General features: G+C 42.6%; 1 protein-coding gene across 21 annotated transcripts in view; it reads right to left on the bottom strand.

The window, feature by feature from the left end:
* Positions 1 to 17,762, bottom strand: part of baz2ba (bromodomain adjacent to zinc finger domain, 2Ba) — a 70,085-nt gene that overhangs the window by 28,505 nt on the left and 23,818 nt on the right. For all 21 annotated transcript variants that reach the window (XM_061035201.1, XM_061035297.1, XM_061035219.1 and 18 more), the window contains one exon: positions 3,162 to 3,344. In XM_061035201.1, coding sequence (XP_060891184.1) covers positions 3,162 to 3,342 — 181 coding nt within the window. In that variant the 5' untranslated portion in view covers positions 3,343 to 3,344. The remainder of the gene's footprint in view (positions 1 to 3,161; positions 3,345 to 17,762) is intronic.

Genomic DNA, 17,762 nt, shown 5'->3' with positions numbered 1-17,762 from the left:
CATGTGAGGAGCGACAGGGTGTAAAAACTAGATTGAAACAGCTTTTGAAGGTGATGCCTCTTATCCATCTGAATGTAGCAGAGTTAAATACAGGATGAACAACATCTATTTGTGTAAGAATTAACCTCAGATTTAGCTTTTACTCGGCACCTAATTTTAAAAGACAGCCATGCTGTTTGTGAATGTGACTGACTGGCTATTCCTTCAGCATGAGGCTTGTGTCTACAGTTGAACATTCACATTTAAATCTCAGAGCATTTTGTTGTAATCCAATCTCAGCATACAACTATTTGTGTACTGATTTTTCTTCAGTTTCAGAATATGCTGTGCAGTGACAAAGGCTGGATATTCTCAGAGAAAAAAAGAAGTGTGTATATAAGGCGTGAAAAGCTAACCTCCTTCTATCCTTTCGGCATTCAATTTCAGCACAGAAGAATACTTCATCAACATCATCATCGTCTAGCGTTTTCCTGAGCACAATCATTTCTGGCAGGGGCGACTGCCACGTATTACCTCCTCCCAGAGTCAGATGCAATTTGGTGTGAGCATATTTCATGCAAATTCAATTTCTATTTCAGAAAGCGCAAGCCTGCTTGATGCCTCTGCGTAAGCCAGGTAATACACATGCAAAAAAGTGATGACTGAAGAAAAGGAAAGTGTTGTACACAGTGCAGATGAAAATGTCAAACTACTATATACACTTGCACACACCACAGAAATGTAAAACAGAGTGACACTGGAGGCAGTGTTTTCTGAACCAATGCAGTCTGGGATCTAATTATCCAGAGGGAGACACAGAGGGGCCAGTTCTGTGTTTCGCTATACCAAAACACAGACGGAAGACTTTAAATGAACATGTTGCTACGGATGCATCTCACAGACTGTTTTTAAGTGAGAATCAAGCTGTTTGTGGTGGCTCTTGTGGTATGTGGTGAGAAACAAAGCTTTACCAGAGTGCCAGCAGTGTGAGAGTATAGCCCTTTGTATTGGCTTCAAGGCCTCTCTCTGCCATAAGACAGCAAAAAAATCTTCCTTTTGAATGTCATTAGAATATGCTGAATATGTAGTGCCTGCCTTGCCAGCGTCAGCTAGCGGATACGAAGATAAACGACTGTAATGCAACCCCCAGAAAGGCCAGCCACAGCATTCACTTATGCCTGGGGTGCCCACCTCTCCCCCGCACACCCCTTTTCCCTTTCTAGGCATCTGCAAATGCCTCTTCAATATTAATGCCGGCTTCCAGAAGGCGAATAATTAAATCTCAAAATTTGAAGCGAGACAGAAGCAGAGGAAAGACATACCTAGGATTACCTACTCTCTCTCCCTTCCTCTGTCTCTCTCACTCTCTCCCTCGCCCTCTTTCTCATTCTGTTTCAATCCTTCCTCCACTCTGACAAACTGCACCGCCTGCTTTTTTCATGTTTGGATGCTGCCGAAGGGGGATTAATTTGTTGTTTGTTGCAGTCAATCAAATTTCCACAGACAGATTTAAGTTAATTGCATCCGTGAGTTGATCCCCAAGAAGGGAGCGCTACAAGCGCCGATCAGCTTTTATTCTCCAAGTGATATCCTCATCAATGACACGTGCGCACACACACACCCTCAATAACCCACACACACCCCACCCACCCACCCGCACAGAAAAATATAAACACACTCTTTTTTATGTTCTTCAGAGTTTTTGAGTGTTATTGGCACATCGGTAAAGGACCTTGAATCAAGGCCTGCAGAGCCTATGAAGCCACTGTATCTCTGCTATACAAAATTACTGATGTACCTGCTTACAAAATACCCTTGACATATTCTTAATGTTCTGTTTGAGGATGTTTTTCCTTTAATTATGATACTTCGATTTAGGAACGCGAAGGAGCTTCTTTGGCCTATTTTTATGGCCGTACATATGTTTAAATTACAGATCACAAAGTGGCACTGTATGAAATTTAAAAAAGAATTTGCTTGCTTGATTCCCACATAGCACAGCAGAAGTTCAGAGCTAACAGCCGGCCGCTCAGCATTTCATTTGACGCTCAGTCCAAAATCGCTTATCTAGAAAATCTGAGCACACGTAATGGCACAGAGGGATAAGGGATGTATAATGCATAAGGAGGAGACGCTCCTAATGGCTTCTTCTTTGGGGCAACACAGAGAAGATAGAGGACAAAACAAGGGGCTTTATTCTGAGTTTCCCTCTTCCTGTAACTGTGAGAAAACACAAACAATCATAAAGAAAGCTGGATATGCTATTCTCTGCTTTGAGCAATCTCGCTTTAAGTGTGTGTGTGTGTGTGTGTGTGTGTGTGTGTGTGTGTGTGTGTGTAGAGTACGCCTCAGCAAAAAAAAAAAAAAAAAGCAGCAAGACATTAAGAAATGAGAAGAAGGAGAGCATGAGCAAATGATTCACTTGCTTTCACGAGGGATATTTCGAGAAAAAAAAAATAGAGATACAAACAGATGTGCACACACTCAGCAAACATACACACTCCTCTTTGCTTAATGGCTTTGACCAATGCATAGAAAGGAGGCTGGATGCTGGACAGGGCTGACTAGACACTGAGTGGCTGACAAATGTTAAATCATGCAGGCAGAGGCTCTCTCTCTCTCTCTCTCTCTCTCTCTCTCTCCCCTCACACACACACACACACACACACACACACACACACACACACACACACACACACACACACACACACACACACACACACACACACACACACAGACACACACACACACGCAGGGTGTCGTGCTGAGACTGACTCTGAGGCAGCTGGAGCCAGAGAGCTGAAGGTTGTCAGGAGACATGGCAAAGCATGTGTGTGTTTCTCACACAAAAGAGCCCCCTAATTGTTTGGGATTCATTAATGCAGCAGCTTTTCAATTGCAACCCAAGCTGTCAGGGAAAAAAATCTTTGTAGCTGGGAGAGAGGTGTATTCACATAGGCTGCAAAATAACTGTATAATTAATACTGGAGGAAACTCATTTTTTATGGTGAAGAAATGAGGAGGATTCTGAATGCTATCAAGACTTGAAGGAGGACACATTTGGCGTGTTTTAAGGCGACATGGAAAGTGTTTTTTCAGTGTGAGCTGGCATTTTTGTCTTCTGCACACACGGCCTTCGTGAGATACAGAAGATCGACAGAGGAAGGAAAAGTGTTGCTTACCAGAGGTGCTGAGGGTGGATCCCAGTGCCGAGGGGCTCGGGGCCAGGCTGCTCTTAGAGTGGGGAGCCGGGGATGATGAAGATGACGAAGAGGAGGAGGAGGAGGAAGAGGCCGCAGGGGAGGAGGTGCGAGCAGCAGACAGGGTGGGCGCAGGGGAGGCCAGCCGCTCTCCAGACTCCATATCTGTCAAACACAATCCAATCAGCAGGGTTACAATAGCAAAGCACACCCACCCGTACACTCGCAAACACACACACTTTAACACATACACACAAATGCATAGTGGCACACCTACACAGCATGTTCTAGCAAGCGCACACACGCACACACATCTCCTGACACTTTTCCTTTCACATCTCACTTCCCCTGAACAATATTTCTATTTAGCCATGCTCACTGGCTCCAAGCCTCTATTGATTCTATACAGGGTAGGAAAGAGGACAACGTCTTTAAGGACTCTGATACCGCAAAACAAAGCAGGTTTTATATTTTGATGCGAGAAAATACAAGACATGAAAATGTGTTTTGCGACATGACAGTCACTTTTACAAGAAACTAACTCTGCAGAGAGTAAAACGGGGGTTTTTAAGAATGACAGAGGTCAGCGAGAAACTCAGAGAAGAATAGACAAATAACACATTTTCACATTTCTTTGTCATTCCCGCTCAAGCTAGATAAAAACAAACTCTCACACACGTATGAAACCCCCGAGTCTGACAGCCAGGATCCCTTTCCATCCTCTTGACAAAAAAGGGGTGAACATTTAAGAGCTCTTTGAGGCCTGTAAAGACAACAACACTCCGAGTCCTTTCAGGTGCAACTACAACAGAAAATGAAGAGGCTTTTAGATGATGGGTGCATTACCTAACACTGTAGGTTACCATTATCAGTCACAAAGACTCATCATCATGTGAGCCATTATCAACAAACCAACAACTAAAGACCCTTCACAAGAAAAGTTTGGCTATATTGAAGCTAAATATATTTTTGATAATTCCCACTTTGCTTCCAAAAGACAAAACAATGAGACTGTGCCCACACCGCTGCCAACTTGTGCAGTTAAATAAATACTCGAGTTTACACACACACACATCAACACACTTTCACGATTCAACCCCCCCCCCCCCCCCCCCCCTCTGCGCACACACAAAATCACCTCCCGTCTATCACTTCAACCTGACTCTTTTTCTCTCTTCTCCTTTTCCGTATCCCTCTGCCTGACACTAATCCAGGGCTGAAAATCCCCTTCAAAAGCACAGTTTGCAGATTGTGTTTTACAGGCAGGCTTTGTTATTGTGTCATTACACATAAACAGTCTCCATCTCTCTTTCCTTCTCTCTCCTGCCATCCTTCCGCCACCCCCCCTCCCTCCCTCTCTCCTCTGCAGTGGGAGCAGAGCCACTGATTAAATCTCTGAGACAAAAGCTGCTATCCTCTGAATATCAAGTATCAGCCTTTTGCCAGGAGCAACACTGACAAGAGAGAGAGAGAGGGAGAGAGGGAGAGCGGGAGAGCGAGAGGCGAGGATGACAAGAAAACCTGCTGCAGTCCACGGGGAGGAGGCTGGTGTGCCATCGGACTTGGGCAGCCGTGACTGCCATTGCTGCAGTGAAAAAGATGGTGGTTGTGTAATAATGAGCAAGGTCAAAGGTCCTTCTGAGGGCCTCTCATGCAGGGTGACAGGACTGGGGTTAAAGAGACAAATGATCAACCAAATTGGCAAAAAATGTATGCAACATATTAGTAACAAGAATGATTTTCTGGCAAAGTGATAAAGTGTTTAGCTGTAATCTTAACCAGAAAAATCTGTCACTTCTCTTCAGATTTTGTTGCATGAATGGCTGTCACACTGTCTGCACCCTTGCTTCCTCTGTCACCCTTTAAATGTCAGGTTAGGGGGAAAAGAACACATGAGAAAAGATTCTTTGGAAGATGAAAAAAAGTGTGATTTTTTTTTTTTTTTTTTCCCATGGTTGCTCTGACACAAAATGTAAAGTATCATTAGTGGGGTGATGAAAACCGAGAGAAGCTGTGTCCCTTCATAATTATCATAATGCACAGGAAAACAAAAGGCTCATGTCTCAGAGGACGAGCAAGCTTATGTGGTGTCAGCTGGTAAGTGAAGCGGATCATTCCCTACCTTTTCTGAGTGAGGGGGGGGGGGGGGGGGGGGGGAACAAGGAGAGAAAAAGAGAAAGACCGAGGAGGAAAAGGATAAGCAAGACAATGCACTCTGATTTTGTTGTGAGGGGAAAAGACAGAAGAAAGAGTGCAGAAGATGAAGGACAGGCTGTAAACCATTCCTGTCATTTCTCAATATCTGCACTTAATGTCTCGCCTTGTCAAAACGTAATGATGTGAACAGAATTGATTTCCCCCCTAACAAACAACAAAAAAGCAATCCCTTCTTTTGCAGAGGTGTAAAGCAGAGCTACCCTCCCCCTCATCTCCTCCTCATCTCACACAATCTCTCAAAGGGCCTCGTTCTGGGATGAGAGATGGAGAGAGAAAGGACAGAGGGCGGTAAAAAAAAAACGACTGCGTGGCAAGTCCATCCTCCTTCGACAACTACAAACTGATCACTTAGAGCAATTAAATCTAATAACAATAATAAGATTGAGCTCAGCAATGTACCACCAAATGCACAGCCACAACAATGATTGCAACAATAATGGAGCGCCAAGGTATTTAAGGATCCAATCCTGACTTAATTATGAGAAATTAAAATGGATTTAGCATCAGAATTAGCTTGATTTTATAGGTAATTAACGGCATACCACAGTGGCGGTATAAGGCGAGCTTTATAATCTCTGTGAACGGCTAAATCAATTTGACTCAAACAACAGCAACCAATCAACACGGAGCTGTGCAACCAGAAACAGCAGGTCTCGCAGATGCAAGGAGAGGGAGAATTTATGCTAATGGCTGAACTATGATTTATAAGATGTGTTCCAGCGCTGGATTCAGAGTCACGTCCACAAATACACCGCAGCACCCAGCTGTCAACGCATGCAGCTAATAGCGGCTGGATGCAACGGCCCTTCAGGAGATAGTGTAGCTATAAACAGCTCTGCGTTTTTTTTTTTTTTATGAGTGTATGTGGCCTTCATATAGGAGCCTTCACATGTCAGGATCATCTGAAAGGAGGGCAGAATAGAATAAAGGAGAAACACAGAGCCTGCATTTGTTGGTGGTGTGATGGCCTGTGCAGCTTGGTATGTGGGCTGACATCATGCGTGTGTGTTTTGTGGTGTTGTGTGCCTGTGTTGCGTGTATGTAATGGTGTAGGGTTCACATGCAGCGGTTTTACACAAGACTGCCAATGCATATGCTTTTAGAACTGTGCGCATGAGTGTGTGTGTCACAGCTTCAAACTATTCAACCCCCTGTGTGTCTCACTCTTGCCCCTTTCCTCCTTGCCCCTTTCAACGTACACACACACACAGACACAAAAAAACACACACACACGTACACACAGTAACAGATGGCTGATACTAACTGAGATAATCCGCCAACAGAGTCATCAGCATGGATCAGTGGTAATCAGAGTGTGGACACAATGTCTCTTCTCCAGCCGTAATGGAAGGAGCGCCTGGCGCAAGAGAAGGGGAATGCATTATTCCCCATGATGCCCTGACCCCATTCAAAGACACACCGTGGCTCCCAGCACTCTTTCCTTTTTTTTCCTCCTCCTACCACAGCCTACAAAGACTGTATCATCACTGCTTCTGCAACATTCACTCTCTCCTCTGGATCTCTCGCTCCCTCCTTTTGTTGTGATCTGCAACTGTGTCAAACGCTGACCTCTATTTAGCTAGCTGTGTCCTGCTCCAAGCAGCTAACAAGACAAATGTCAACATAGCAAGTGTGTCACAATGAAGGTTGCGAGAAAAGACGGGGAAGGGAATGAGTAATCAACCATGAGCTCTTCTTGTTTAATCATTGTATGGGAGTCTTAACTTTTTCAGGTTTTTTTCAGTAGAGCTAAAAACAAATATGTAGACTGCTTCTCTATTACAATTTCCAGTTCATCTTTGTGGCATTCTTTCGGAAAACTAATAACACAGCTCCTCCGCTTACAAGGTGATAAACTGTCAGTTTTCATGAATCACTCATTACTGAAAGGCACTTTACTCACACAGACACACACACACACACACACACACACACACACACACACACACACACACACACACACACACACACACACACACACACACACACACACAGAGAGAGACACACAGTCACACACACACACACAGCCACACACTCACACACACACACACATACACACACACATACACACAGAGCCACACACACATACACACAGAGCCACACACTCACACACACTCACACACAGAGCCACACAGTCATACACACACTGTGAGAGAGGTACTTTCTGTTGTGATTGTGTTTGTGAAAGTGAGCTTATTGACACTGACTCTGAATCAGCAGAAACATATTTTATTTCTGACCTTGTCGAGCAGTTTTTTTCAGGCTCACTATCTCTTGGTGGGTTTGTATGTGTTCGTGTCGGTGTGTGTACTTACAGGCACGACATGTGGATATGTACATGGATGTTTGTACTTTGCATGCTTGTTGGCAATGCGCACTAACAGAGCAAGATCATCTCGCTTATAGCAGAGCTCACGCACAAGCTTGCTTGACCCTTTTCCTCCTCCCATCATCCCTCCCCCTCCCTGCACGCACACCGGCAGCCAGGAAATGACATAACCAGGCGCCTTGGCAAAAATTAAGTGACAACCTTTGTCCAGAGTCAAACATCAACTCAAAGAACATTTAAAGAGACAGTACGTACTGTCATCTCATGCTACACTGCCGGCTGCGGAAACAGAAAGGTCATAACAGGAATAGACTTGTGCCTGAGCTGTTGAGTCATTATTTGTCGATTAAATGTTCAATTTATGCTTATGTCCATCACAGTTTGTTAGAGCCCAATGTGATGCCATTCATTTTTTCTTCTATTCAACTTAAGGTTTCAAACCCCATGATATTTGGTCTAATTTTCAAACAAGTCAAAGAAAAACAGAAAATACTCCCAGCTGAGAAGCTGGTGCCAGAGAATCTTTGGTATTTTAACTTGAAAATGTTTTTATTAATCAGCTTATCTTGCCAGCTCTGTTTGGCTGGTGGTGTAATGGCGCATGCTGCTTGTGTTTTATCACTGTAGCACTTCATGAAACGTTTGGAAAGGTCTTTATGAAGAAACTTTTCAACAATCACTGACATAAGAATGTATACTGAATTGCTGAATCAAGATATTAAAAAGTATATTTGCAGTTTTTCATTGGTGCTTTGCCAGCTGAATTGGATTGAGCCGAGGCCTGAAAGGAGTACAAAGAGACAGCATGCCCCAGTGTGGCCTGTCTAGGTGACAACAAGCAGGGTGACTCAGACCCCTCCCTCGGCTCTGCTCCTGCCCAGTGACAGATGGCAGAGCAGGGCATGTAGGGGATGGGCACCATCTCTCACCCCGCCTCAGCAAGCCTTGGCAGTGGTGCTGGCCACAGGTCTTATTACAGCCACACCACTGCCTGCCTGCCTGTCTGTTACCATGTAACACTGGAGCTTACCACACAAGAGCTGCTTACTGCCTGCAAGGGCAAAAAGGTAATGACATGGTCCCATGCATTGCAAATAGTAGAGCGTGGCGTTACCATTCAGGGGTTTCCAGCGTCAGTATTCACTGCATGGGCCGTAAAAAAAAACAACACATGCAAATCCATGTCCCTGTAAGCTGCTTTAGATAAAATATAAAAACCAAATGGCATGCCACACGCATTCTGTGTATTTTTGAAATGACAAGAAATCAGCCCTTGCCAAATGGCTTTATTTGCCTTTTCGAGCATACTGTAGATGCCAAAGGCTGGAATCAACACCCCTACTCACCATCCGTCTCTGCTGGCTTCCCAGTGACAATAATGTGATTTTGGGACATGGTGATGACTCGGTGGGGAGGGATAGGATAGGCTTGTCACTTGTGTTTGATGTCAAACCTATGTGTGACAGAATAGTGTTACTCAGCTCAACCAGACATCGCACTACTCCCATTTCCTGTCCACAAATAGAAGAGAATGAGCCGTTAGTGAGTGTGTCTGCGCGCATGTGTTTGAGGAAGTCTACATTTGTACGTGTAGTTCTGTGCACACGAGCAAACCCATTTGCATCATTCTAAGTATCATAAAGTAAGCTCAATAAGAAAATTCCCATCTCTTCCACTCATTCGCATCTGCATCCAGCCAAAGCTAATTATTCTCCCCATGGTAACCTAGCAGGGTCTCCATATAAAAAAAACACAGAAGTGTGCATCAGGCAATCATCCCTGATGAATCTGCCCTTCTTCCTCTGCTAGCCACTCACACTCATCTGCCAGTCTCACTGCTCATTACAGTTTTTCTACGGACTGAACTGGATCTGCTCACCAGCGGCTACATGTGTCTACAAGAGTCCATAATGACTTTGGAGCAGTTGGGAAGCATTGGAATAACACCATCTCCATGCCTCTGAAAATAACACATTAGTTCATACACGCACACAACATGCATTGGAGGCAAGCTGGGTGGTAAACCAAAGCCTTTTAAGGTTAATTAGATTACATACTCCAGTATTTTACATTTGCCGTAGTCCAATTTTTCACAACAGTGTTTCAATGTGTGTAACTCAATACAAAGAGCCAAACTGATGATTTGCAAAAAATTACCCTATTATCCTGAGGCCTTAAACATTGAGCTTAGATTTAGGTGCACAACTTCACAAAATACATCCGACTTATTAAATACAGCAACTTAAATTCTCCAGTATTTAACAAGACTTTTGCTGACGTTTGCAAGATGTTGCAGGAATTAAATCAACTGAGAATGCATTTTTAATTATGTCTCATTACTCTCACTGACACTGCTTATGTTAGTAGTACTACTGTGAAAGATATACTTACTCTAATATTTAGTGATTTTACACTTTGGTACTGGAGAAAAGAAATGTACTGAAGGGTGAATAAAGAACAGGTGAGCCTCACTAAACCAATCTTTTGTTATTATATCTCAACAGTCACCTGTACTTCACTTTTGCACTTTAAATTGCATTATTTGAGCTATAGTCATGTTTGATTGCATTCTTAAAGGTACACAACATTATGGATATTTGGACTTAGGATCATTGCTGTGTGTGGGATTTCTTGTTTAAATCTTAATAAGATATCCTGCATTCTGCAAACACCACATGTTCACACACAAAAAAAAAACAACGCAGGAAATACAAAAATACTTGAAACTGGAAAACAGGAAATAGCATCAGTTATCAGGGAATATCAAGGAAAGAAGGAGAGAGGGAGGAAGGGAGGGAGGGAGGGGGGGAGGGAGGGGTTAGAGAACGAGCACAGTACTCCAGATATGCATAATGCAAATAACATGCATGTCAAATGGCAAAACAAACTGACAGTGACAGAACAATGGAATAGCCAGAGAGCGGCAAGCCCTGCTTGAGCAATCATTGGTTGCTCTGTCTGTCCATACCCACGGATAGAAACCATTAAAAATCAGGTCTGTTCAACTGAAACTTTACCTGCAGAGGAAAACAGATATCACTCTGCAGATATGGCAGAATTCAGACAAAGTGGTGTTGTGGCAGACTTAACTTATTCACGATCACATGATGTCACAGAAGCCTGCATGGAGTCCCTGTGACCATGTGATGTCGACACAAAAGGTCGCACAACTTTTCTGGCTCCTGTCCGTATCACTAAGTTTCAGTGGCCACCTCTTTCTTTAATGGCCAAACTGTCAAGAATAAACCAATCAGAGAGCTGTTTATAGATTGAATCTCTGCAATGTAACATGTTTTGTGATCATTTAGTTAAATGAATTCATTAATTCAACACCTTTTTAACTTAATAATGGCCGTGCACCTTCCAAAGTCAATGCAGTTGAACAAAAACACCATGGCTTATATTCTCTTTTTCGGTACAATGACCAAAACGACAGCTAATATTCTCTTTTCAAACCCAATTACTCTAGAAAATTAGTTATTTCATTATTTAATTTTTCTTACAGGCTAAAAAAAGAAAAAAATGTCATCTTTGTTTTATATGACATCTGTTACATATCTTTGGAAATGTAAACAGCCTCTTCTGCACCTCTCTACCTTTACACCTCGTCCTGCCCACTCTCTTCCCTCTCACTCTGCTTTTGACCCATTGTAGTCTATAATGCTTTTGTTAAAATCAACATTAATAACCTCTGCACAATATAATGGCTTCGTTTAGGGACCCTGGCTTTCTGCTCAACACAAACAGACATAATGCTAAATGACAAATGAAGGTAAACACTGCGCCGAACATCAGGCGGTAAACAAAAAACTTGTCAGGTGTTTATAGTACTGCACAGTCTGAAATCTAATGACAGTCTTAAAAGCTATTGAGTAGTTTTCAGAACAACAATCTGGCAGCATAAGCTCTGATGAGGGAAAATCCAGCAGCATTAAACTCAATATGTCAATCACTCGTATATCTATGTTCAAACGGCAGCTTCACTTAACGTTAAACATGTGAAAATGACTGGCTGAGAGAGAGAATAGTGTTGTATTGACAGAGAGGGAGGCGAAGCAGCGGGCAGTCAGCCACTCTGTTCTGCTCCACTGCAACATGGGAGGGAGGCCAGCATGGACACACAAACACACACACACACACACACACACACACACACACACACACACACACACACACACACACACACACAGATGTAAAAACACACATACAGGCATGTACACAAAGGCAAGCACACACTTGCACACGCATTGATACTCTACCTTCTCCCCTACCCCCCCCCCCCTCTCTCCCTCACACTCATACACACACACATACACACACACACACACGCGCACAGTGCAGCAGGTGAGGTGCAAGCACATCACAGCGCTGCCATTTTTCAGTGTCTTGCTCAGGGAGAAGCGCTCTGACATTTTATGAAGCACTCTGCAGAAATCAGCAGCTTGTAATGGCGGCTGGACTGTCACTCCTTTCCATTCTTCACACTCCCTCTATCTGCCTTCCTCACACACTGCTTTTAAGATAGTATCTGCCTTGATTAGCATAATCTAATAAATTTTACAAAATTGGCTTTTAATTACAAAGAACAATTACTTCCTCTTATTATCTGTTGAAGCTTTAAATGTCTTTGGGATAAAAAAAAAATGTGAAACTGAGGTATGAAGTAAAACCAGTGAAAGGTTACAAACTGCTTCTTATTTCATATTTGTCTGGAAGAATGTGTCCTTTTGACATTATGAACAAGCAGTCTGGTAAATGCCCCTATTCTTGTATTTAAGATGGAAATATTGCATTGAGCCCTTTTTAGAGACTTTTTGTCTCACATGGTGATATTACTGTGTGTGCTTACTGGAAAGACCTAATGATTAGAAACCCAGCTGTTAAATTTGTCCACCGCATAAAAAAACAGATCTATAACCATGATTAACTCTCAGGCATGTTGTTGTGCCTGACAAGCTCTCTGTTGAGCAATGATTAACAGCTAGTGACTCTACAAACCGCTGCTAGCACATTAACACAATGTTTAGATTAGCCCAGCCCTCATTGAGGCCATTACTGCTGTTGCTAACCTAACAGTCGCACTCAGAAGCGGGGGCAGCCGGCAGCTTGTTGTCAGACAATTTACAACGTTGACAAAGCTTGGCAACCGTGTTCTAAAGTTTTCCCCCAAAGATTCACTCAGGGCCGGCGCATTTTAGAGTATCTCAGAATAGTATGCCCACAGGAAGAAATGTGATTCAACTTGAAATATGTGGGAAGTGTCAAGGCCAAATCTCTGAGTGTAGGCTACGCTATAAACCTTAAACTAAGCCGATTTCATTAATGTGACATTAGCATTTGTAATGAGAAAAGGGGGGAAAAAACCCTTGGGACATCTTTGTACTGTTAGAAAAACAGACACACATACACATGCATGCCCACGCACACACAGACAACAACAACACACACACACACACACACACACACACACACACACACACACACACATACACACACAAGCATGTACACACATAAGCCGCAATATCAGACATTTATTTACATCAATGTTACACAAGAAAGTCAAAATGAAGCCAAAGCACGGGGAAGATGAAAAAGTAGTATTTGCGTAGGTTTATAATGAAGCATCTGAGCTTAGTGTCTGTAAAGCAAAACTATGACAGTTCGTAAGTCTGTTGAACCTTTGCTGATGAACTGAAGTGATAATTCCAGAGAAATAAAGCCCGACATTCACACCCACTCCCCAACTCCAGACAGAAAAGAAAAAGAGGGAGACAGAGTCAAGAGCAAATCTTCCTCTGTCTCATTTTTTTTAAGCTTGCCATTACATGTCTGCGGTACTCCCAAACTCTGCGCTCATGTGGTGTGTGACAGCACTCCTTGTTTCTTCCTCGACAAAACCACCACACACATTAAGCTGACTCCTTCTGTCCTTTTTGGACTCCACACAGCACTCCTGGCAAGCATCTACATGTTGATTTGTTGGGTAAGTGACTAGAAGGTCCATATTGAGCAGCACATGACCAAAGTGGCTTCAGGGCGAGAGCAATGATCTTGCGTGATTCATTTAACTGTTGTTTGCGTGAGTCAATGAGCAACAACAGATAACAACTAATACTGGCATTTACTTAACGTGTTTAGGATGACACAGATCCACAATTAATGCTTAATTTCTGAAGTACAATTCTATGTGTAAAGTTATTATTAATGATGACAGATAATGTCATTTCTTTTAAAACGGCAGTGTGTGTGTGTTTAGTCCAGAAAGAATTGTTGGCTGTGAGTTCAGCGTTTAAATCTGTTTGATCTTTTTCTAGAAGATGCTTTACTAGATTTTAACACAGTTTAAATTTAATAAAGTAGTGCTGGGGGAAAAACACAATGTGCTAAGTTTAGCAACCAGCTATCAGGTGAGCGATGTAATTGAAGAGAGGTAATGATAACAACATAATCAGTGATTACAGCTATTTAAACAATGATCAGCAGCGTTCTGTATATAATTAACCAGCTCATTTATAAAAGATCCAAGTCTGCAAGTGTCCCAATAAGGGATGGGTTTATCGATTCCCTTTCTGATTCCAGCTCTACTTATCGATTCTTGGTTGCTATTCCTTCTTCTGGCACATTTAGGCTCTCAATAGTGAACAGTCAACTGTGACAGGGATTCTTATTTTCCCCTATATTTATAAAAATTCCTTTCTTAACAATAATTGAAAAACATGAAATGTATTAGAATATTTTGTTATTTTGTCATAATATCAATGACTATAGTTATTCTGTCAGCTAGTTAGTTTCTGATGTATGATGACACAAAAATATCGAACAAGGCTTAAATCTATGGATAGAACTATGAATAAATAGATACCAATTAAAGCATTTGGCATACCTGCACTGCTGTGGATGGGAGACCACAACACATATGATACAGTGCATTTGCTCAAATTCTCCCTGTGTTGACTTAATACTTCTTAGTTTTGGATGTGCTTCCTTCCCTGCACTTTGCTGTATCATCATCTTTGTAGTGTAGCCAAGCCAAACTTTTGATTGCTTGCTGCGGTCCGCAGGGTACAACTTTTATGGACAGCAAAATTGTCATCGAGGTGTAATGAAAGATTCATGTTGCTGTGAGAACCGGAAACAGAAGCGCAACAGAAATGCACTTGCCTTAACACACAGAATTCAGAATTTAAAACCGGTTCCGAGTCGGTTTCGTTGTTTGTAACATGAAAGCATGTAATGATGTTTGAAGTGTGCTTTGTCTGATTTATAAGACTTTCAAACGTAGAAAGTAGACTCATCTTAGAGGCGTTGACTTGTATCAGCGTTCTGCTTTCAGAGTAAAAACCAGCTCAATGTGGATATTTGGTATGTATCTTGGACCACACAGGCATCAGGACACTCCTAATGAAGCGTGTTTTTGACCAATAACTCTGTGGTGTGTTTTGTGAAAGATTAGAGTTTTTTGTTTTAATGACATTGGAGGAAATTTGTTGCAATCGTTGTGTACCTTGCCAAAACACTCACAGCTGGCAAGTATGTTACAACAGCAAAGAGCCAATTTAGCATGTTTCCAAATGTTTACATGATAAAATTGGAACCAAATGTCAATTCAGCTTAGTTCAGGGCTTATAGGCGGTTTTTAATCAGTCTCAGCTCCAATGGAAAAGTGGAAAGACACATGCATTGAATTGTTGATATGTTGTGCCACAGCCACACACACACACACACACACAAAGAGACAACAGACAACAGACAAACACACACACGAGCACACACACACTAATGGAGAGGAAGGGTGGGGAAATTAAATTAGAAAGAGAAATTTCAAGTGAGCCAAATCCAAATGCTTCTGTTGCACTGTGATGTTAAGCAAACCATGTAGTTTGAAAGCTAGAAATCTTTGTCCATGAACCCTTTGAAACCCCACTACTTTTAGTTTGGCTTAAAATGAGACTTAATACAGTTACCTGAGATTAAGACAAGAGCTGTAAAACACTCTGGTCATCACAGTTTGCCTCAAGGTATGGCTAACGTTACTTTCACACGGTTTGTTCTTTGCTTCTTTCTTTCTTTCTCTTTCTCATATTGTGAAATCTGATTCCAAGCTGGTCTGGAGAAAAGGCTTTCCAAAAGATTCATTGAATATATTTGCAAAGAAAAACTGTGACTGTCCATTCCTTGTGTTCTTTTTTCTTTGCCCCTCCTTTTTAGTCACAATCAAAAAACAAAAGAAGGGCTTGATATATCTGGCAACACATTCAGAATATTTAGATTCCTTTCACAACCAATGGTAACTTTTATTCTAACAAAATACTTTAAAAATGATCGGGCACTGGTGGCGCAGTGGTTAGTGAGCGCGTATGTATGGAGGCTGTAGTCCTCCAAGCGGGCGGCCCAGGTTCAAATCTGACCTGTGGCTCCTTTCTCGCATGTCATTCCCCACTCTCTCTCACTGATTTCCGACTCTATCCACTGTCCTATCTCTGAAATAAAAGGCACAAAAAGCCCCCCCAAAAAAATGATGAGAATAGGTTTTTATTCTCTGCAGTTCAATGTGTGATAAAATATGACACCTTTGCCCTTACATACAGAATAAAAAGATCATAAAAGAGGGCCATAATTGGAAACAGCTTCACTCTACCATTTTCCCAGTATCACCTTTCTGCTTCTCTACCCTGGACACTTATTTCCCCCCCTGGGGCAAATGTAGAAGACCCTTTTAAAAGTCCAGCTGTGCCTTTAAAAGAGTTTGTCACACCAGCAATGGGGTGCTTTGAAATGCTGAGCAGAATAGCCACAGAAATAGAGCTCTTTTTTTTCCCTGTGACACGGCCCCATTTCCTGTGTCACCACACTTACCCTGTGTGATTTCCTAAAGAAAGTCATAATATTTGAGCCTCCATTGTTGACTGTGTCAAACCAAGCTTTGACATTACTGCAAGGCAATCACACTCCCACAGGTGGTTACACACACACACACACACACACTATCACGGTTGTTTTAAACTATCTTTTCTTGTGAATCATCATATTCAAACACTTCTTTATAGTTGAACCCGCAATCACTGCCCTTTAGTTACCTGATAGGAGGAGGAGTTAAGACGGAAAAGAATAATAACTTGGGATTCATGCTTGTGTTTATGTGCGTTTTTATGTGTGTTTTATCTGTGCCTATATGTCACGACGCATATTCTCTGTGTGGTGGGGCTGAAACTGAAGCTGCCCAGGCCTGTTGTTGATAGCCGTGTCTCACCCACTCACTGCCCCAGAGGGAGTCAGGACCAAGACCACTGCTCAGGGTCTGTCTGTTCACACACATGAAACACAGGCTTGGATTACACAGGGCTCAAATATGACTCATCCTAAGGAGAGGGCGGAGGAAGGCCCCTCTCTGTTGTTTTGCACAAATGCACACACACACACACACACACACACACACACACACACACACACACACGCTTACACAGTGCCCGCAATGAGAGCTACATCACAGGCTCAGAAAGAGGACCTTGTGGTTCCACACACCTGCCAAAGACAGATGTTAAGAATAAATCAGAGACTGGAGAGAAGCTCCACACTGCTGTAACTCCACTAACTCACTACACACTACACTAACTGGAGAGCAAACAGCTGCACATGACAACACACACCAGTGATGAAAGTAACAATAGCATGCAGGCACCTGACACGCATACAGAAAGAGGCTGCAGAGCATTTTCAAGTTTCCACCTCGCAGCTCTCCACTTTTATTTTTTTGTGTTTAGCCTCCATTCAGTTACTGTGAAACCAGTTTCCATCCTCTGGAGCTGAGGGGTTTTTAGGAGCAATTGTTCTAGAAGAAGCTGAAATCCTCCGACGACAGACAAACAAGTCGCAACAAGGCTGAAAGCAGTGTGGGCGGTTTGGAGAGGAAGCTCTTTTTTTCCGCTGCTGACTAGGTGAAATTCATGATTTCTTCATTTAAATATAGCCGAGCTGTGTTATGAAGAATCAACACACTCAAAAGGCCTGCCCTTTAAGCTGATGTATTGCACAAAAAT

The sequence above is a fragment of the Labrus mixtus genome, chromosome 1 (genome assembly GCF_963584025.1).
Source record: "Labrus mixtus chromosome 1, fLabMix1.1, whole genome shotgun sequence".
In the NCBI taxonomy this organism is placed as follows: domain Eukaryota; kingdom Metazoa; phylum Chordata; class Actinopteri; order Labriformes; family Labridae; genus Labrus; species Labrus mixtus.
The sequence above is the reverse complement of the archived record's forward strand: the minus strand, read 5'-3'. Positions and strand labels throughout refer to the sequence as shown.